The 22,720-nt window shown below is 40.1% G+C and overlaps 2 protein-coding genes across 9 annotated transcripts in view; both read left to right on the top strand.

Moving 5' to 3' along the window:
• Positions 1 to 9,464, top strand: part of LOC109468003 (phospholipid-transporting ATPase IA-like) — a 35,202-nt gene extending 25,738 nt beyond the window's left edge. For all 7 annotated transcript variants that reach the window (XM_019766206.1, XM_019766202.1, XM_019766205.1 and 4 more), the window contains 12 exons: positions 113 to 223; positions 621 to 695; positions 1,144 to 1,266; positions 1,463 to 1,541; positions 2,151 to 2,212; positions 2,788 to 2,844; positions 3,266 to 3,373; positions 3,764 to 3,852; positions 4,170 to 4,271; positions 4,505 to 4,593; positions 6,336 to 6,379; positions 7,172 to 9,464. In XM_019766206.1, coding sequence (XP_019621765.1) covers positions 113 to 223; positions 621 to 695; positions 1,144 to 1,266; positions 1,463 to 1,541; positions 2,151 to 2,212; positions 2,788 to 2,844; positions 3,266 to 3,373; positions 3,764 to 3,852; positions 4,170 to 4,271; positions 4,505 to 4,593; positions 6,336 to 6,379; positions 7,172 to 7,225 — 993 coding nt within the window. In that variant the 3' untranslated portion in view covers positions 7,226 to 9,464. The remainder of the gene's footprint in view (positions 1 to 112; positions 224 to 620; positions 696 to 1,143; positions 1,267 to 1,462; positions 1,542 to 2,150; positions 2,213 to 2,787; positions 2,845 to 3,265; positions 3,374 to 3,763; positions 3,853 to 4,169; positions 4,272 to 4,504; positions 4,594 to 6,335; positions 6,380 to 7,171) is intronic.
• A 433-nt stretch (positions 9,465 to 9,897) lies between these two features.
• LOC109467936 (ubiquitin-like protein 3) overlaps positions 9,898 to 22,720 on the top strand; it is a 24,115-nt gene continuing 11,292 nt past the window's right edge. For both annotated transcript variants that reach the window (XM_019766098.1, XM_019766097.1), the window contains exon 1: positions 9,898 to 10,289. In XM_019766098.1, the coding sequence (XP_019621657.1) occupies positions 10,263 to 10,289 (27 nt within the window). In that variant the 5' untranslated portion in view covers positions 9,898 to 10,262. The remainder of the gene's footprint in view (positions 10,290 to 22,720) is intronic.

The raw sequence follows: 22,720 nt of genomic DNA, 5'->3' as shown, positions 1-22,720 counted from the left end.
TCTCAAACTGAGGACCTTTGGGATCCAGGCAAACACCCTGCCATTACTCCAAGGGACACCATGGATTTTTTATACAAGTACAAGTACAATAATTTTTGTCCTTTTCCCCCAGTTTGCATACCTGAATCGGCTGTTATTCGTGCACGGAGCCTGGAACTACATGCGCCTGTCCAAACTCATCATCTACTCCTTCTACAAGAACCTCTGCCTCTATTTCATCGAGGTTAGTCCAGGCTTACACAAACATGAGAAGTGAAGATACCGATTTTTTAATTTAACATAAGTCACTGCAGAAGATGCCTCACAATGTATATATTGTTTCATATAAACTGTCAAAGTCATTATGTCATGTACATCTTTTGATGTGATGTGATATGACACTACAGTAACAGTTACTGTACTTCCACCTTTGCCTAACTCATAAACTTATTGAATAAGTTTATTAAAGGTGGAAGATTTGCTTAACTAGCATAATATTATTTGATTCTTTATGTCAGTAATTGGAAGTAATACTGTGCTTAAATTCTGTTTCATCCAAACTCCTTGGAAATAGAGTGATGAAGAATTAGGACTACCTAGTGCAAAGTTGCGTAGTGACATCTTTATGTTGTGTTTCCCAGTTCTGGTTTGCATGGGTGAACGGGTTCTCAGGACAGATCCTGTTTGACAGGTGGACCATTGCCTTGTACAATGTGGTGAGTCTTCCCAACATCTTGTCTCACATTCTGTTATATCTATTGTGTCAAATCTTTTAAACAAATTTTCTTAGAATCAAGAAATCAACAATTTTACCCCTCTGTGGAGTATTTATAACTGCAGTGAATTTCTTGTTTTACTTATCTTTAGGAATTTCTCATTAATTCTGTGCATGTTCTACTGTCACCTCCTCCCCTTCTGCCTAGAGACCATTTTGACCTCCAATCTGACCTCCCTGTCAGTCTGCAGTTACACCATTTTGCCTTTTAAAATGTGACTTTATTTGAATAATTATGGACACACAAGCAAACAAACATGCCAAAACAAACCTCAGAGATAATAATGTGGTATTATTATTGCATAATCAGAATAACTGATAAACATACAATATAACCTCTGTGTTAGGGTGATGTAGCTTCCTGATATCCATGTTGTTGTTATTTCCAGTCCTTCACTGCCCTCCCTCCCTTCTCCCTGGGACTGTTTGAGCGAACCTGTAAGGCCAACAACATGTTACGCTTCCCGCTCCTGTATAAACCCTCTCAGGATGGAGACTACTTCAATGCCAAGGTATGCCATACATAGTTTCTTGTTTACTTCCTTGTTTGTTTAATGTTTCTTAGTAGGAACTTCTGAATCACTGCTTTTTGACACACACCTTCTCTAGTGTATTTCAATACAATTAGAGTTCCCACCTCACCCATATTACCATTACTCTGCCATTTTCTTTAGAAGAAAGCTAACCCGTGTTCTGTTCCAATCCTAGGTGTTCTGGCAGGCCATGGGTAATGCCATCTTCCACTCCTTCCTCCTGTACTGGTTCCCTGTCTGGGCCATGCAGCAAGGTAAGGCTCCAACATCTAATAGTATGTGTCTTTGCAGTCAGGTCAATATTAATGAAGGAAAGTTGTGGTATAGTCATGGTAGAAATCCATGCTTTACAAGCTTCAGTTTAGACCATTCAATCAGTCAATCTGGTCTTCTTCAAAGAAGCCATGTGACAAGCCTCACTGGGTCAGTCTATTGAAGGAGACCAGAGTGACTAGTCAAAAGCTCTAGGTCAGAACACTCCATTGTGTTGGAACAAAACTTTTAACTTTAAACATGTACTTATAACTATGAACACGGATGACCTTTCATGATAGAGCTGTACTGCTGTTGCTATCCAGTTTCTCTGAGAATAGGCACAGGCTAGGTTTGATTTAACTGTGGCCAGAACTAATTTGACTGGTAAAACATTTGTCATAATTAAAGCTTGCAGTATGAACCTTGCTATCATTTAGAAGGAATCTCTTATTGATGTATTGATTCCAACATGGACAATTAGAGACTTCAGAAGAGAAAATCCATGGCTTGCAGAAAGTTAATTGCTAATTAGGGTGACCTTGGCATGAATATGTCTTTAAATCTGGTGGTTTTGCATTGATTCCTTTGTGTGTGTGTGTTTAACACAGATGTGGGCATCAGTGATGGGAAGGCTGGAGACTTGCTGGTAGTAGGGAACATGGTCTACACTGTGAGTGTCATGTTCTCAGCAATGTGCCCAACATGTATGGCTGTTTTTCAGTCTTGGGTTATGTTGATATATGGCTGAAATAGGAACATATGGTTGGTAAATACAGGGTTTTTCATGTACAGCCTTTTCCAATCCCCTGGATGTCGATTTGACAATTTTTCCTGTATCCAAGCATATCTGTAACAACCATGGTTTAAGACAAGGTGTCATACCGGTACATGTACTTCAATGGGGCCATTTCATGAATTATAAACAATATTGGAGGTACATTTTGTATAATTTTAATGTGATATCATGAACGTCTTTTGAAATCTTCTGAAGTTTAAGTTCTAGCTATTTTGTTACAGGTGCTTGGTATTCTTACCACAACTGTTGATGTGTCTAATAATATGACATCTAGCTTCCTTCAAGTGCACCCGTAATTCAGCAAATGCCCCATACAATTTGATGCTGTTGTCTTGATCAGGGTAATGCATGCGCAGAAGTGTTACCAATAACAGTTTTATAGAAGAGATTTGAACATTGACCTGCAGTTCACTGTGTTTTTTAACACTAATGTGCGTGTTCTGTTTCAGTACGTGGTCGTAACTGTTTGCCTGAAAGCAGCTCTAATGTCAGACTCATGGACAAGGGTACGCAATCTGTCTTCAAACTCTGATTTCTACCTTCAACTAGTCTGACATGGAACATTGAAATGATACGCAATGAAATTTCCCATTATGTTCCTTATTAGATACATTGAATTGCATAAGGTTCTCATGAAAAGCATTACGGGGAATGTTGATATTATAGCAGTTCTTTAGACAACCATGGCGATTCTGTAGAGGCTAGGTACATCAATATACAATCTGTTGAATTGTCGGAATATCTTTGTCCAAAAGTTAATATTTCTATACAGTTTATCGTAGTAGTAGTAGTAGTATCCAATATTAGATTACACTGCTGCGGGAGTGCCTGACACAGTCAGCTAGTCTTCACACCACACCTCCAAGCCGCAGATAGATAGATACCATAGCAGCAGCAGGTTGATGTAGTTTGTGTCTGTTCCTCCAGCTGAGCCACATCTCCATCTGGGGCAGTATTATCGCCTGGTTCCTCTGCTTCATGATCTACTCCAACTTCTGGCCAGTCATCCCCCTCGGACCCGACATGTTAGGACAGGTGGGTTGTCTGAGGTCATCAGCACTTGGAGAGCACAAACGTCCACCATGGCAACATGGTTTCCCCATACATGCATATATTTTATGCCCGCTTTTCACCAGAAGGATGTGCATGCTTGTATTTTTTGTGTGAACTGCAGTAACTGGCTATACAGTGTAATATTTAGAGGGCACCTAGGCACCTTGAATGCCAAGAATCTGTATTAATGATAATGATACTCCTGGATGATCTGGATATTTCTGAAAGATTATTGAGCCATGTGTTTAGCCCATGGTGAGAGTCAAAGTCTGATTTCCACTGAGCATAAGAGTTGGTGCTGGGTCAGCAGGCCTTTGCATTATGCTCATCAAATGAGTGTAAAATGCTGATTACTGCCTTCCTACTCTCCAGGAACGTTATGTGTTGGGCAGTGGAGTGTTCTGGATGGGACTGTTCCTCATCCCCACCACATGTCTCATCAGAGATGTCGCTTGGAAAGCGTAAGTTTCTGTCAAAAATATTCTTTGGTCTTGTATCTCCTGATGTGCCTAATAAGTATAGCTATTGGTAATATCCATATGACAGTCCAAAGGCACTTCTTAATTAAGATTGGCAAGTGAAAGTTGACCACTGATGTCAAAACACAAGTTTATGTCTAAAATATTCTATGACCTTGTATCTCCTTATACATTGTATGTTATGTGCCATGGATGAAAAGAGCCTTTGGATATGTTTGAGATAGCTATTGGTAATTTCGTCCAAAGCACTTCTTACTTAACATTGGCAAGTGAAAGTTGACCGCTGATGTCTTCCTCAGCCTTGAACGGACCTGCTTCAAGACGCTGTTGATGAAGGTGCAAGAGTTGGAGAAGGCCCGTCTCGACCCCGAGTCTGTCATCCTTGAAGCTCAGAAGAAAACGTAAGTTTCTTCAACCAATGCATTAAGTAGTCATTCAACCAGTCAATGATTGCTTGACATGTAGCCATGGTACAGTACTAGAATTAAAGTTTAATTGTCAAAAACAATCCATGAATATAAATGATTTGGTATTTAGAGAATGACTACGCTATTACAGTCTGCAAATGTCAGGCAAAGGTTTGGTTTGGTTTGAATCAGGATGAGCTGAACGTTGTGCTTGTTTCTGTCTGCAGGGCACAGCTGATTGGGGAGCGGGACGGCCTGCTGGAGCACGCACCACCTGCAGCAGCCGCTCGACCGGGTGAACCAGGCACAGAACAACGTAAGGGTCCTCTAAGGGACTGTACGATATTTACCGGGGGGGAGGGCCGGTCGTCTGAGGGGGGAGGGCCTAGGAAAAAAAATTTGAGCCAGGGGGAGGGCCTAGGAAAAAATATTTTAATTTGGGGGAGGGCCTAGGTAAAAAATTTTTCCAAGATCCCTTCAACTCTACAACGTTTTTATACACTTTCAAAACAAGATTAACGTCTGTCCCATACATATCGTAGCGATTTGCCGGTCACTGGAATCGGCAGAATTTCACGTTCCAATAATATCCATCCCTATTATTATAAATGTATTCGCCCAAATCTCCCACAGTCCTCTTCAAAATCTTGCATTTTCGCCAGAATCGGCGAAACTGGACTACACAGCCAAATTACATGGATTAAAGTCATGTCAATCGCGGCTATCGAAACGATACTGATCAAAAATGTAGGGAAGGCTTGTCGGAAGATTTTGAAAATTAATTTTCGCCGTTCAACGCACCCTTCCCAGTGGTGTGCGTGCGTCGGCAAAGGTGACCCGCTGGTCCCGCCTCGCAACTCGCTCAAACTTCTCGGCGTGGATGTCGGATGTCGACGGATTAATTTGGTATTTTTTTAAACCAAGGACTATTTTAACATTTATATCTATGTCCCTCCAAAGTTAATTGAAAACAACACGTAACTTGGCAATATTGTTTCCCTGTTTGTAATAAAATTGACGCGGAAGAAGTTCGTGAACGAAAGGTAGGCTAGATTTATTTCGATTACACTGACGTCAAGGAGTGGACCGGCTTGCCCCTTGCCAGCGCCCAAGCGCTGGCTCATGACAGGGAGGGATGGAGGAAGGCAGTGTGCTCAGCCACTAGGTGCCCCCACGACCACCCCTGGTCAAGGGACCGGTAAGACGGTAAGACTGACTGACCGTAACGTTAACGTTACTGACTTTAATAGCTCGATGTACCGGCGAAATTTGTGCTGCCAAATTTGCCCCTCAACATGCAAAACATGGGTTGAAATTCAAAATTTTTCCGGGGGGACATGCCCCCCCCCCCGCCAAAAAGCCGGGCCTACTCGGGCTCTAGTGGCGCCGCGGCGCGATGGCTCGCGCCTTCGGCGCTTCATGCGGGGAAATTTTCAATCAAAATCTCGTCCTCCCCATACGAAATTTCACTCTCTATGATTTACGCCTGGGGGAGGGCCTAGGAAAAATTTTTTGAGGCGGGGGGAGGGCCTCGGAAATTTTTTTTGACCTGGGGGGAGGGCCTAGGAAAATTTTTTTTACGCTACCCCCGGACGACCGGCCCCCCCTCCCCGGTAAATATCGTACAGTCCCTAACTGTCTCCTCTATAGGCTCTGTCTGTGTTTAGTTAAACCAAAGTTTAGTCTCATGGGTAAACTCTGTTCCCTCAGAAGATGGGGGACAACAGATGCTATTATAGTTAGTTAGTTAGTTAGTTAGTTAGTTAGTTAGTTAGTTAGTTAGTTAGTTACTTAGTGAGTGAGTGAGTGAGTGAGTGAGTGAGTGAGTGAGTGAGTGAGTGAGTGAGTGAGTGAGTGAGTGAGTGAGTGAGTGAGTGAGTGAGTGAGTGAGTGAGTGAGTGAGTGACTCAGTATGACTGACTCAAATACTCACCTCTGTATAGCACTGCGTATATAACCTGTAATTCTAGTTCAGCCATATTTCACATTGCAGTACAGACTGCAGGTGCATTTCGGACATTTGTCTTGCTGTAATAAAATGTTTCTGTTTCTTTACAGACGGCTATGCCTTCTCACAAGAAGAGCATGGTATTGTGCCTCAGGTAAGTGATTTCAAACACCTCCATTTAATTTGGGTCAACGAGTTTCATGACATTTTTGTGAATATCCATATGAGACTTGTGAAACAAAAACTTGTTTTGTAAGTAACACATGTGCAGATGCTAATAATCCAATTGCTTTTGGGCTAATCAGCATGAAAGAAGAAGAAAAGAACTCGAGGGAAACAGTAATTACATCATATAGTGTTGTCTGTCATTCATGCCATACAGATGTTCAATATCTTTTCCTGCATTCCTCCCCGAAATTCCCTCACCTGTCAACATACAATCCTCTAGAGTTTTTATAGGACATGTAGCATTAATCATAGGAGATTTGCCAGATTGCACACAATGCATGCCTGACAGTAAAGATTGTTCTTGTAATCTGTGTTTCAATGCAGAAGAGATAACATTGCATGATTTATTGTCAGTAAAGTGATATCTTTTAATGTACTTATGTAATGTGTTGAAAGAGATTTATTTTTATGTGAGAAGAGGATGTTATTAACATAACCATCACAGAGCTGAAAGGAAAATATGGTTCATTATGCATAAGAGAAATAAGTTTGATTTAATATATTAACAGTTTTCATTCATTGCTTGTGCTTTGATAACAAGCAACTTTGACTTGAGGCTAGTTTCATATGTATGAACATTTCCCTTGATATTTTTAGTACAAGCCTAGCATGATGTCTTGTGATGATTATGCCTCAACTTTCATACACCTTGCCACAAATTGTTATGTAGTAAGACTTCTATTTGAACTACAGTAACGCCATGTCATCTCACTTTCAGTCTGAACTTGTGCGAGCTTATGACTCCACGAAGACCAAGCCAGAGGGACTATAGTGACAACAAAAATCCTAGGAGAAACGAGAGGAAACAAATATTATATTCTACCACTAGTTCATGTGGAGCTTACAAATTAGCTATATTGTAGTGGAGTGTAGTTGAGTAGTGGTTATAACTTATTGAGTGTTGTGGAGCTGTTGTATGTATATATTTGAGGTATTTACTGTCAAACTGTGTACTTAAACTCTGTTTGAAATGACGCACATTGGCTAAATCCTTCTTGATGTAGTTCTATACATGTAGATTTGAAATTACTAGCAGTTCCTGTGAAATGTTGATTGAGGCAAGAGCTAGCTGACACCATGCTTGTTGGAAAAAAATTTCTCAAATGTGCTGTAAAACACTGCAGAGCTTGTCACGCACCATGGACAGAAAATTAAAATAAAATGGAGCACTTTTGAACAGAGTTACTAATACCCATGGAAGTTATATAGATATCTGAAGATAGAAAAAATCTGCGCGTACAAAATGTAGAAGGCCCTAGACAAAATGCTAAGAGGACAGAAGGCATTACTAGCTTAGTGTCAGATGCTGTTTCACTATTCATACTATTAGTTGTAGTTCCCTAACATCAAATCTTTTGCTGCACAGCTTTATATGAATATTTGGGACTTGGCATTGGCAGTAATCCTGCTGTATCCCGTATATGTGAATTATGTGCAATACATTGTAAGGAACAACTGGTAGGCGTGTAGTTGGGATGTTGTAGCAAAGTGGTAGAAACAATAGGTGTATGCAAAGTATCAACAAAATAAAGATTGTCCAGCTTGACTGTTTCCTCTTAAGAGACCACTGTCATTGAAGGAGTCATTTATGGGATATTTATATCATGAATATTTAATGTTGCTGCATTTGTGAAATTACATGACAAAATGAGGCAGTATTTTGATGTTTTCTATACGGTGATGGTTATATATTAAGTTATTGTAGCTGCTGGGCTGTGTGTTAACTTTGTATATTTTGTACCTTTGTCCCAAATTCAATTTATGCGTAATGGTTGTTCAACACTGTGTGTTTGGTGCACGATCAAAGACTTACTAGTATGTGATATATTGTTAGCGTTTACTATGTGGTATGTTATTGGGTTTATTGATTTTATGTATTATTCTCAGGTGTCTTTGTGAGTAAATTTATGAGGTATTGTTCCATGTGACTGCCGTAAGAAAACAGCATCACAAAAACATGAAAAATAGCATGCTATCTATCAATTTGAAAGTGATTATGATAAAAAATTGAAAAGAGTTTAGAGATATTATGCTACATCAGTTTATAATATATTCATATTCTCAGCATCTGGCCAAATGTTTTAAGTAGGCTAAACCATACAAGAGAGGCATTAGTAGGTACAAGAAGTGATGAACAGTGGTTACAGGTTGGAGAATGAATTCATTATGCTAGGCTAGACCTGTGTGTGGTACTGCAGTTGATGCCAGTTTTGCATTTCTATATTTTCCATTGAATGCATGGATTATCCTCCGATGTTCGTATTTGACAACAACTAAAAGAAATGAAAGAATGCTTTTATATGCATGTGTCATAAACGGCTAAAAAAGGGCATAAAGTAAATGCATCATTTTAATAGTGCCCTCCCCGTGAAAGAAATGGTGCTTTTCATCTGGTATGCACAGCCATACCTTTGAATACATATGCACAGTAGCATTTTAGTGAAGTAGTGAATGACAACAGGACTTATAGGTTTAAAAAATGTGCCCATTGAAAAACTGGTTAAAACCACAGCATGAGACAATCTTCTTCCATCGAACTTACCCTTACAAACAAATGACAAAGTTGCTGTAAAAAGAATTGGACAAATCTATAATCTCGAATGAAATCAGTAACATCGTCTTGTTTGACTAAAGAAAGATTTGCATGTACCCAAGATTAAACATTGAGCATGAAGGCATTTAAATACAGGTTAGTTTTGAAAGTTTAAAAACATTTCTGACATTCCCTTTAGAATGGCAGGTTGTAACCTGAGTGTGTAATGTTGATACATGTATTAAGATGAATTCAAAAGTTAAATCTCCAGAGGGATACTAACGTTACTAGTAATGGTACTGCTTCATACCTGTTATCATTTGCAATGCTATGTGCAAGACTTTATATGAGTAACTAGTGAAAGCTGTAGGCAACTATTATTGAAGGATGAATGTCAAATGTTTGGTGTATGATTTTGGAGCTTTGTCATAACTGTTATTCTGTATGTTTTGAATAAAGCTATCGTTTTATCACAGAACAAGGGTTGTGGTTGTTTTTGATGAGTATGTGATGAAATGAGGGATATTTTCCATATGTTGGAAAAGATTGGGAGGGAAATATGCTGCATTTGCTTGCTAATTCTGACTCCTGTTCTCTTGCTATATCATGATCATGATGATACATGTACATGATGAAGGTTGATCAAGGGCATCCCAAGGTTTAAAGCTCCTTCAATGGGTTGTTGGTTCTCAATATCGATGAGAATTTCCAAAAGTGGTATTTGCAACTGAAGCGTGTCCTGTATACAGTAACAGCAAAAAATGGATCTAACACAAGCGTGTGTGTGGTATGCATCAAGGGGATTGAGGCATTGAATGGGAGGTTATTTTGTTGATGGCGACAAGGTCACCCTCACCAAAGTGGTGTCCTTGGCCCAATATCTACTACTTTCACAGACGTCATATATCCCATAATGCCTAGCGCACGTCTCGGGTCGGAAGAGAGGAGCCGCCATTTGCAGTACTTTCATCCTTGTAGTGACTGCCTTTTAAATGGAGCCGAATAGGCCTTAAACTGCGGGGACCGACACAGTTTTAACGTTTCTCCGCTACTTACAACCTCTAGAACCTTTTTAGATGAGGCTGGTGTAACAGAACGTCAGATCTGTGGTCGATTTCCCCTCTGTTTGGAAGGACGTCGGATTTGGCCCAGCCCTCGAACTCTACTCAGTGAGCCCAACAGAGAAGGCCAGGCTTGTCCACCAAACAGGATAAAATACTTTTGTCGACGCTCAACTTTTAATCTGGCTGAGTTTTCCGAACCCCTGGAAATAACTATGAGTTCCTCGCCTAGCAGCGACCAGGTGAGATGTTATATTTTAGCGTAGTTGTGTGAAGCTTGTCTGTGGTGATCGAACGAAAAGAAGACGAGAATTGTCGTCGGAACGCTAGCTACCCAAGGCCAGCCGAAGAATTCCTGACTGTGGTCGGCTCAAATAACAACACAAGGAAAGCTTTAGAAGGCCTGAGGTCCCCTCACAGGCTGGGTGTTTGTTAGAAGGGAATTATCAAACCTCAAGGTACAGAAAGGGACCTTTATTACATCGTATATCACTTGCCAAATTGCTAGGCAACTAAGGGTTATATAAAAAGATTTATCATTCTTAACATGGGGTAGTGTTACACCACGAAAACCATTTGACAAACACTACAGTAGACCTTCAGAAGTGTTTATGTCTAGAAACCAGGAAGGTTTAACGTCCATACTTATATTCAAGTCTCCATACCTTCTAGTTGACTGTAGATGTTGCAGATGTAAACAAATACATGGAAGGTGTTGTGTAACTGTATAATTACCTTTAATCAGTAGTTTTGTTATAACTTGTTGCGGTGACGTATACTTATGAAATTTTTCATTCCTATCACATATTTCCTCATGTAGTCTCTTAGTGTTTGAGTGTTCTGGATGGGAAATCTGTACTTCAGCTTTTTAGGAGGACCGAGTAAAAGTGTGTTAAACTTAAAGTGAACATCCACATTCAGTGCATGATTGGTTTAGAACTGACCAATCAACTGGTCAAGAGTGGACAACACACAGTCGAGGGAAAACTGGTAATGCAATCGCCTGCCATCAGTACAGGATAGCCAGTGTTATTGCCTGTTTTATGGTCACAAATAGCGTGGTCATGGAGCTTTTATGGTCATGGTATAAACGACCCTTTCAGCCCAGGATTGATGTCGACCCACCAAGGGTCATAAGACTCATTATATATGCAGCATCCAAACACACACACAAACGTGCGCACATACACACACATTCACACAAACATGTTGTCAATCCTGCAGTAGAAACCATTTTGCAGTTTGGTCATGCCATCAAAGAACAAAAGAAATGTGCCAAACGTTTTTCCAGCAAGTGTTTGTATTAAAAAAACTATTATGCATGCAGGCTGCTGTAGATGAGAATGATATTATAATGGCATACCAATCTGGTAGGGTCATTGAAAAACCAACCATGTTCCGTATAGATGCTGTATATGTAATTGCGGATAGCTATTTGTATCCAATCATATCCACCTCATGTTTCATTTGTAAGTTGTACAGGTGACCACAAGCTAACTAACAATTGGGAATCTGTGATCATGTTACTGTTACTACTGATGCCCATAGCCATACCATAGCACCAGATCCATTTCCCACCTTATCCTATGAAAATAAATGAAATCATTATATGCAGTGGTAGTGAGATCATTAGTTTGTAATGATACAGGATTACGATCACAAAGCCGGGATATTTGTCTTATGACGTACATGTATAAGGAAAAGTGACATTTAGAAGCATCACAGGATTATAACTGGCCTGGATACCAGACTGGTCTCAAAGCGAATGTACATACATAGGCCAGCCCCCAGTTAGACCCTTAGAAGCAAAAATGGTAGCAGTAAGATTTAGAGATTTAGATCAGACCAGTATAATCGTGCAGTGACCTGATTTTGTTCTCTGTTAATGATTTACCAATTGTCTGGTGTACTGTTCAAATAACACCTTGGTTGCAGCATAAATCTTAATGAATAGTGCCTCAATTACTTGTAAGTAACCTATATCACTTTTCAACCTGGCATTGTTCGAGACCAAGTAAATTGTTTCCCAAGAAATCATTGAAGCTTCTGTGTTGGTCAGTACGAGAAGAGGGATCTGAAAAATGCAACGTAATGAATACTTCGTTATAACAATGGCGTTGTGTTATAAAGGAATAAGAGGCTAGGCGATAAAAGGGATAATACAGTTGATAAACAGTATTAGCAGGTAGCGGTATGCTGTGGAATTTGATAAATGTATGCTGCTTTGTATACTGATAACACAATTTCTTTTGAACTTTGCAGTGGTAGTTTGTATAATTTATTAGAGGATAATTCTAACAGATGTCACCTTCCACAGTATTCATTCTTAGAAAAATGAAGGCTATGATTTTAGCATAATTGATTGACAAAGGCTTTTGTACATGGGTAATGGCATTCTTTGTATGACTGGCAGCTTTGAATCATGTCTGTCTCCCAGTGGAAAAGGAAATGAGTTTTCTAGTAAGAAGAATTACTAACACGTGGGACTTGGAACTACCACGGGAGAAATTGTTTTAATGTATATCATTAGTACGATGAAATAGCACAAGTATACTATCAGTACCTTATTTTTCTCCACAACATAATACTAGTATTTACTATTTTGAATGTACACTGTATTTCCAGAGGATGTCTTTACATTATGTAGCAAGAGTGCACTTATCCAGACAGTAGCAATAGTGGGTGACCCAGACGGTACCAAATGTTTCATTTCTTGCACGTCCCCAGCACCAATTGATAACCGTTCAAATCGCTGTATTTAAATTCTGCCATACGTGAGACAAGAATGCTGTCGGCTGCACTCATTAAAACAAACAGGCATTAGGCCTGGGAATATTTATCAGCATTGGTAAACCCCTGATCAGCGTTTATCAATACTTGGGAGCCGGGACAGATCCTCGGCGATGTAGCGGCCAACCAAATTATGCAGGTTATCTCTCGCCTTGGAGGGGTAAAGTAACAAGATGTGGCAAAAATTATATCAACGACCAGGAGCTATGATCCCCTATGTAATTCCCTAATTGGATTAAGGAAGTAAATCCGGAAATTATGCCATACAGTCAGGAAGATGGTAAACTATGAGTCATTCCTTGTTAGGTGACTTTTGTGACCTGAGTACAGGCAATAAAGATTCCGAGACGAGCCATTTCTGTAACAGTTACAGTGATTAGGACGCCTTGAAAGCCATGTGTGCTGTAATGAATACATATGTGTATAATGGCTGTTACATCCCACACAGGAGTACTGTATTATAAATGTACTACTTTTACCATCACTGTTAGACCCGTAATGCAATAGAGCTGAAGGGAGGCCGAGGAAAGGAAATGTAAACATTAAAACTCAGTTTTCACAACAAGGGTTTGTGTCGAGAAAATGCCTTGGGCAGACTTAGGAGGAAATGTCCTCAGCTCTACTATAATACACTTCATGGTACTGTTAGCCTTATGTTTAACAACTGGTCGTACAATTTTTAAAGCATAATTATGACTGTTGGAAGCATTATCCGTTTTATTGAAACCAAGTCATGCTGTACCTGAAATACTAATACTTGAGTATACCCAAGTGCAATTATTTCAGTTGTCTGAATCAGGTAGGAGACAAAAGTCTTTGTAATTTGTACATGTTTGGCACAGTTGAAGTGGAAAACTCAGATTGTAGGTAAAAACTAAATTGTGTTCATGTGTTTGTTGCATTGCCAGTAGACAGTATGGCAAAAACGAGGCAAGTTGCTACTGAGTAGGGTTAGGTTTCAGAGGAAACTTTACTTACCCCCATCTCCCTAAAAAATTAATTGGCCGACCTCAACATTTTACAGAGGTTTGGAAGCGATAACATCTATCCTTGCAGAAATTGCAGCCTTCGCGATAAAAACTACGCAAATGTCACACACTACAGTAGGCCTACACTCACTGTTTGTAAGATGGATGCCATGTTGAAAGAGAAGTGAATTTTGTGGTCACGCAAACCAAGGACTAAAAGCAGCTGTAAAGATAACGACTTGTCTGACCGATGTGTGCCGATACATGCGCCTGCCACAAACGGCAAGTTCCCATTGAAATGGTTCCAACAATCATCAAGAAAAATTGCTGTCATTGTCCCAAAACAATGCTATAAAGTAGTATTGATTATTTTAATAAAAACTCAGGATTGGGTTCTAGTTTTCAGAGGGAAAGGGATTTGGCAAAGGAATAATATTTCCGCTTAATGACCCAGATTCTAAGATTGAAGTCTTAGTTTTTCCTTCTGCTTTATGAACTAAAATCAATAGTGCTTTTCCAGCATTCTACTGTATTTATCCAGCATCAGTTATTCAGACCAACCCTGAATATTTTATGAGCCAATCAAATATTTAATACCTCACATGGTTAATCAGATGTAAGAAGGTCAGAAGTCGTGTACCTGAGGCATATACAATCGTCTTACGCGCCCAAATTTACCCAGTTATTTTCTTATTTATGTAGATCCTAGAATAGAGAAGAACTAAGACAAATATTTAGATGTGTATTTTATTTTCAACCAATCATGCATATAGCTCCATCAAGGCTTGATATAACAGTAACAATGAGTTGGGTATTCCAAAGTTCTTTTAAAGAAGCACTTCAGATTAAAAACCCTCACATATTGTCTTGAAAAGAGTCTGTTTGAAAAGACTAGGTAATTAGATCCTATACTATTTTAGTCCAAAAAGGGCTCTCAACTTTTCATCAAGAGGGGCCATATCAAGTGGCAGTCACTGATGATAAGTCCTAGGTCCAGTATAAAATAACACAAAGTCTCCTCTTGCATTGTATGAAATGTCATACTATATCTAGAATTTTCTTTTGTATAACATTGCAACTGGGTATATTTGGAGTAATTTTTAGCAGTGATTGCTAGAATATTTGTCGTGTTAGAGTAAAATGTTATTGTAAACTACTGTTTGAGCATACAAGAACATTTTCCATTCATAGGTAATGGGACATGCATCACTGTCGGCCTTGATTATTGTCCAGTCTTGCGGCTAAAAGCATTTAGGAAGGTCATAAAGAAGTGATGTAAAACTTTATGATGAATGTTAGAATCATTTGTTGTGACTAATTCTTGTAAACCACTGCACGGGCAAATTCAATTGTGCTACTTGGTTTTACATATATTTTTTTTTACAATTGGACATTTTTGTCTTTATTCCGGTTATCCAATAGAGTCCAAACAAACCATCATATGAACATCATCATATTAATTTTGGTTTTTATTGTTATATGGCAGTCAGTTTGTTTAAACTAAAGGTTTTTATTTATGTCATCAGTATGTCTGTGTTTATATGGACTGAAGCATTGTCAACAGATGATGGTATTACGGTAATGTTAAAGAGGATAAAATGTGTGATATGAGTTCCAAGATACATGTAGTTTTATCAACCACAGACATTTCTTCTTCAAAAAGTTCAATGTTCCTTCTTATCACATTGGTGTGTTAAGTTATAGAAAATGCCAGCTGTGTTTTTTGTATCTGGAAGAAGATTGCAGAAGATGTCTGTAATGTAGGACAATTTTCTGCCCAGGAGTTTCACCTTCCAAGTGTTACAGACAGTGGAATGGACCTGTTATTTCTGGCAAAACACAGTAATCACAGGGAAGTAGCTGTCAATACAACAATACCTTTGGTAACACAATGTCCCATTGTTCTACACATAGATAGTACATTTGTACATCTCTACAGTACGTTACTTTCTTTCCTTTTGACACCAAACAATAATATTGAAACCTTTAAATTTTAACTTCCTCAAGAAATATATGAGGTCAGTTCTCATAATGTACCCATAAATTGGCAGATTCAAAACAGAAGCCTTGAATCTTGAATAGATGGCAAAGCATGATAGAGACTCCAGCTCACTGTTGCTAACTCAGTGTTTTCTGTGGAATTTGCCCTGGAGTTGTTTCCATAATCCAGCGACCAGCGTTATTACAGGCTCAGCGGTCAGTAAGGTCCCAGAATGACCGGTACCAGACAACAGCGGAAAGAGTGGTTCAGAGAGGTCAGCAGTAACAATTGGGTTTTGGCCGTTCTTTTCACATGATCCCCTTGGCTGTTACACTGTTGCGTGTTGGTCAGTTCTGTTCCCGTTTTGAAAGTCATAATCACCTGCAGATTTCAAAGGTGTCTGGAATGTGCTCAGGCCCTGATTAGCCTCCTAGATTAGGATTACTGGTAGATTAGCACATCTACCCTCAGGATTTAATGACTCCATAGAGACCTTGTAATCATCAAGTCTGATTCCCATTTTACAAGTATGTCTCTAATTGTCTGCATCTGATCCCAATACACCTTCCAGCAAAGTACACTTTTTAATTAGTATGCAAAGGATGTTGCAAGGTGAATTCCAAACAGAATTTTGGCTCCCCATGTTGCTAACTAATTGAGTCATTATGGCTGCTGGATACGGTTTGCCATACCATACTGGGTATGTCATGACAAACAGGTAGCCAAGCATTAAACTGTGCGTTTGAAAAGCTGGATTCTATCCTTCAATAGTGCAGACCAGGGCTTTAGCCAGCTCGAAATTTTTTACCGTCAACCCCAGGTCAACCCAATTCGCGAAAAAAAAATACCGTCAACGCGAAAAAAAAATTCCGTCAATGATTACTTTTAAAGAATGTCTTTCACGATCCGGTGATCGACATCACGCCCTCCCGCACACTTAATGCATTCGGTGTTCTAAATACCCGTCAAGATTGCAGAATAAAAAAAAAACTACACAACCTGCAATTTTGCAGAATGAAAAAAAAAATCTACAGTTCTCACAAGGAGACAACACGCAATGAACAATCCGATATGCCCTTTGTTTTGATCCGCTCAAATCCCGCCGCGATTCAAGCCCCAGCCAGCTTCGTCATGCAAATGAACCTACTCATGACGTCACAGCCTCCGATTTCCACCGAGCCGGGCCCGAGCGCTGACCGACAGCGGGCGATGTGGCTCAGATCTCCGACGATTTCCTTATTTAGAGCGTTCGGAAGACTTCGGGTAGCAAACAAAATGGCCGACATGTACATGATTTTACTTGTCAGCTTCGCTTCTCTACCGAAATGAGGAAGTTACAACTCCTTTGCGGACTTTAGCGGCCATGTAGTTGACTTGGGGAAGCGCTGAGACGTGATTTCGCTACGGCATAGAGGATTTTGCCGCGGAGGGAGTTACGTTGGCCGGCAAAATCTTTATGCCGCTCAAGTCTTCGCGCGAAGGAGGTCTGACGAAGTTTTAGATTAAATAAGGCCACATTGTGTGGATCAATCTCCGTTTTCTTGCGATAGTATGATTATTCAAGTACAGTATATTATTCAAAAACGTTTGATATTTCTTTGTTCGTTGTCACATGTTTATTTATCGTATTGTCATGTACAGTTAGCAGCGTGTGTCTGAGTCGAGCCATTGTTTTATTTTATTCTTATGTGGCCGTTGGCACATGTTGTTTTAACAGACAGCAACATTGAACAATAGAGCCAAGTCAACAGACGTCGGCACGGTCCTTGAAATCAGGTTTCCCGCCGCCGTGCGTTTGGAAAAGACGCCGCGCCGTGGCTCATTCAAATTCGCTAGATTTTTTCCATGTCTTTACCCACGATTTTTGACCGTCAATGTTGACGGTAAGGACTAAAATTTTTACCGTCAGACGGGACAAATTACCGTCAATTGACGGTAAAACGGGCGCTGGCTAAAGCCCTGGTGCAGACATACATTTGTTTTGTATGCTGTGCCAGTTAAGCGGTGAAGTCACTCATGAAATGGTCTATAATCTCTAATCTATGCCTTACTGTCATTTTCAAGACCTGATTTTTCTTTGTTATGATTCTTCCATAGATAGTACAAATGTACTAAAGATATGTTTCTGCAACGTGCTATGGTTCTATTTTTTTATCTTTCTGTTTCAATCAGAGGGTTACCATAGACTCTATGATAGAGTGTCTTGACCATCACCTTGAGAGCCATACTGTTTGGTGTTTCTGCTTGAAGGAACTTTATCGTAGTGTCTGCTTCTTACCAAGAAATTGAAGAAACACACAAATAGCTAACTCATATTCATTCACTGTGCCAAAGGTTATGAACTTTGCTGGGTGGGTCACACATACTCAAAGTATTGGATTGCTGTCAAAAAGTAGGTCCATACACATTTGGTAAATTGCCCAATATATGGTTATTACTGACCCCAGCCTGGCCGTAATGCCAATCCTGGCAACTTTACGTACATCTGATGTAGCCGTGTACCTAGGTCAGCACTCTGGCCAAAGACTTATTTGATCACGCAGGCGGAAGTCCCTTTTGGCTGTCTTTAAAATCTGATTGTCCAGTAATAAGTGGTTTACTGACTGCTTCCCTTCCTGTCTGGCACAGACCACCATGCCCTGCCCAGCTGAAGGGGGCTACACCGTAGTCTGAATATGAAATTAATAAGTAAACAGAATACTTTATGCCCCATGTTTTTGTGTGGTGAAAGTGACTTAATAAAGTCAAATGGGCCCTTTTTGTCTGAAAGGATGGTGTAAAATTGATAGTGTATCCAAGGAGGTTAAATCTCCTTGGTGTATACAAAGTTTGTTTGATGAAGATGATTAAAAGTACGAGGTACACCTGGGTGAGGTGAAATTTATCCTATATGTTTAAGTGTTACAGCTAGTAAAGAAGCTATTGTGCTGCTCCCTGAATTATCTAATGTGTCATCTCTGGAATGTGGATTTATCCTGGAAGGTGTTCAGTTTGCCTTTAGCACATCCCATCCTTCCTGTTCAAGTCCCGGGGGAAGGAGAGATTATCTGAAGGTAAACATCCCCAGGTGTGGTTAACCAGGCTGATCAAAACACTGCTACTATAGGGGCACTAGTCCCACTACCATCTGTGCCACTGTGGAAGGGTGATAGGTCTGTCAGGTCTGACCTAGGGCACAGTTAGGTGTTGGGTTGGATCTGAATTTGCACCTCAGTGTCTTTTGCTACTTGCTTGTGTTAAAGTAGGAAGTTGAAGATACTTCCATCGAATCCATGGCAATTTGTTTATGGATATGCTTTAACTAGTCTGGGAAATGTACATGTATACGCATAATTGTAAAGTTGAGTCCTCTATTTGATCCCTTCACCAGGGTTCTGTAATAAAAGTGCATAAAATCAGAAAGAGCAGGAACTTGGTATTCTTGAGACATGTTGTAAGAAAGGGAAAATGTTTGTAAGTTTGTCGTCTGATTGTAGAATCTATTCATTGGTTATGCGTCATGGTATGTACTTTTGGTGCCATAACGTATGATAACCTCTCGTTACATTTTCATTTATTTATTTCAACTTTTACTAAACACATTTCCAACACCATGAACATTGTAATAGGATTGAAAAGAGCACTAGCTGTTCACAGAAATGGGTTTCTATAGAATTTATTGTTTCTACTCGGAACCCACAAAATGCCAAGGACTAGGAAATTGTCTACCATTGTCAAGACACAATTACAGTATGGTTACAGTAAGGTGTGTTGCTAAGAAACGCTTATATTGTTGTGGATAACAGCCTTGGGTGAATAGAAGGACTCAAATTGGAACCTTGGCGTTAGATTACTCAAATGAAATTTTCTTTGCATCCATGGCTACGTGTACAGTTCAAAATCTTATGTTACCAACCCTTACATATATACCTTAAATAAGTTTTCTGTAAAACAGTTTGACGGTGTTCCTCTGTTTTGTGGTCACCATCAAGCATGTAGATTAAATCTGATGCACATACATTAGTGCCTACATTTGCAGGTGAACCATTTTGTAGTCTGTATGTACCATGTATTTAGACATGCCCCATTTGTAATTGATTCCACGCACAGAGCAGAATCAGATGCTTAAATTGAACCCACCCACCAGAGGGTGGCTTTTATTGTTGCAGTGGGAATTCTAGAATACAAACAAGTATGATGTTTTTAAAAAAACACAGGCGACGATTTTGTGTTTACCTGTTTCGTTCTTGATAAATCGTTCTTTTCATACACGTACACATATAATTTGGAAAGAATTTATAATTTCTGCTACAGTGCCAGGAAAGCCGCCAGGGGTCCAAAATCAGTTAGGCCCAGGCAAATTTATGCTGTGTTTCTTGCAGTTAAAAAATTTGAATCGCTAGATAGGGATTCACTTAATATTTTTAATGTCTTTTAATTTTTTCATAGATTTTTATAATTAGTGATCCAACTAATACAGTGAATATAACACTGAAATGTATAAGTACACTGGTATCTTCAACACTACACTAATTTCGCCCCTAGAGATAAAATAGTTAAACGCGGTCCATGGGTTCACCGTAAATTCCCGAATAAAGTACGCACCCCTTCTGCGCACGGCCGGTGCCACTGTGGACATGTACATGTAGTATATGTATGTCTTAAAAACAGTTAGTTCTAGAAACAAATCGTTTTAGGCCGTGTACTATATACGTGATTGCATGATAACTGGATACATGTAGCGGGAAAGGTTTCGCGATCGTGTCGGGGCTTGTTTTCATCGCTGGCCGCAGCCGATTTGCAAGACGTCACCCCCGCATCGAAGGGTAAGGCGAGTGCGGCGAAACGGACAGCTTTGGATCACGGAGAGTGTTGGTGACCAAGCCAGCAATGGTCAATAATTCAACCATACTGTAAATCGTGCAAAACAGTTGCTAAATGAGCAAAAATATACCATAAGTTGCAAGGAAAACGTTTTAGAAACGATACCAATGTCGTAGAATGCCAAAATCAAAGGAAAAAAGACAAAAATGTAAAGAAATGAATTCGAAGAGTAGATTATTCGCCATAACATATTCTGTGCCATTTGTTCAACCTTCATGACCATGACCAGATTTCATAGTAAAAGCAACTTTTTTTTTGTCAAAACTTTTTTTTTTATTTGCACGCGCGCATCAGTTTGGGGTTCCCAGAGGATGTCATCCATATATTCAAATCAACTGGCCTTAATAGGGCCCGCCCGATCGACCCATGAAGAGCAACGATCACCGAGGCGGAGAACTGGGCAGAGCGTTGATGCTACTGTGGGTGTAGAAGTGCTACCGTATTTAGAATTTGAAACTGCAAAAGGCTACTGGGACTTGCGATTTATAACAGGGGTGAGTGAAAAGTTTGACTGCGTTTCAAATAATCTCTCGTAATGTGATAGTTTGATGTTTTTGTCACAAAATCAAAGGAATAATGTACACTTCAAATATGTATTAATTTGTACTCCGTAAAACTGAGTCTGTTCAGAGGAAAGAAATACTTCCTTCTCGGGGCCAAGGTTCTGGAAAGCTGTCCTCAGCGCTGCCACGACCCTCTCTTCGTTCTTCAGCTGTATGTGTACTTTGCAGGGGAAAAGGATCGGCGTGCACAAGACAACGGGCGCAGCATGATTCAAAGTTTATTTTATATTTACGCCCTTGTTCACGCCGATCAAAAGAAACTGTGACAATTCGGTACGTGCAGGCCCGTGCACGTGGCGACACAGGCTGGCTTCCCGCTCTAGCTGTGGGTTCCCACGATGTGTTGCCAAGGGCAGCGGCACGTACACAGACCTACCGGCGGATCCCACCCACCGGGCCGGCCGGTAAGGATTTTCAAAGACTACATTTATAACTCCGCCCCTATCATTGTTGCGTGCCGAACAGTCGAGTACATCTAACTGGCATTTTTACGTCGTACTGACACATACAGCCCGCTACAAAGTAATTTCCTGTTGCATTTAACGATTTAAAATGATACGAAATGAAATATTGATAACAATTTATGTTAAGTGAACCTTTGTAACGGCATGGATCATCTTTGTTGAAGATTTCTGAGTTCAACTCAAGCCGGAAGTGCATTAGAACCTACCATCAGTCCAGGTGCAACAATTATGTTATCACGTTACGTTACGACGATCAAGAACGTTCACGGCTTGCGGACCATTCAAATATTATAATTTTATAATGGAAAAAATCTTACGTGGGTTTATATTTTCGGCCGGAGTTCCACGAGATCGGCGCCGGCTGGCTCGGGAACGATCCCATCGGCATGACGGAGCGACGGGCGTCGTCAAAGCGATACAAAAATGTTACAAGTACAACGCAAGGACAGACAGATTTCTACACCAGCGCTCTTTGTGCCTTCCCCCAACCCACAGACTCTATGGGAAACTCAAATTACTCTCATGGTAGACAAGGTGCTCCAAGCGAGTGTGCACTTTCCACAAACTAGAATTCAAGTTACCTCGAACAGTACTCGATGTCATTTACAAATCCTTTATTTACCCACTTCTCGAATACGCTGATATCATATGGCAAGTATGTAACGTAACCTCATTCGATTCCCAACGCTTAGAACGGTGGAGTACATGAATGCTCCCTTACAGGTTCAGGGGCTGTAAGGGGGGTCCTCGTATTCCTCTCTCCTTGCAGAACTAGTTTGGGAAACACTTTGGGATCGTCGTCATTCTTTGTCTATGTTCTACAAAATTGTTCACGGTAATATCCGCCAGCATCTTGAAGACCTAATTACTCCTGAAGTTGCCGTTTCTATCTGTTACGACCTTCGTAATAAGCACAACCTTCGGCTGCCATGTTGATTGATTATATGGATGACGTCCTCTGGGAACAACATTATGATGCGAGCGTGCGACTAAAAAAAGTTTGGAAAAACCTTTCCTTCATCATGAAATCTACGTGCATTGTCA

Source organism: Branchiostoma belcheri, unplaced genomic scaffold (assembly GCF_001625305.1).
Source record: "Branchiostoma belcheri isolate BF01 breed outbred unplaced genomic scaffold, Haploidv18h27 scaffold19, whole genome shotgun sequence".
Lineage (NCBI taxonomy): Eukaryota > Metazoa > Chordata > Leptocardii > Amphioxiformes > Branchiostomatidae > Branchiostoma > Branchiostoma belcheri.
Note: the sequence above shows the minus strand (reverse complement) of the source record. Positions and strands in the feature narration are given on the sequence as shown.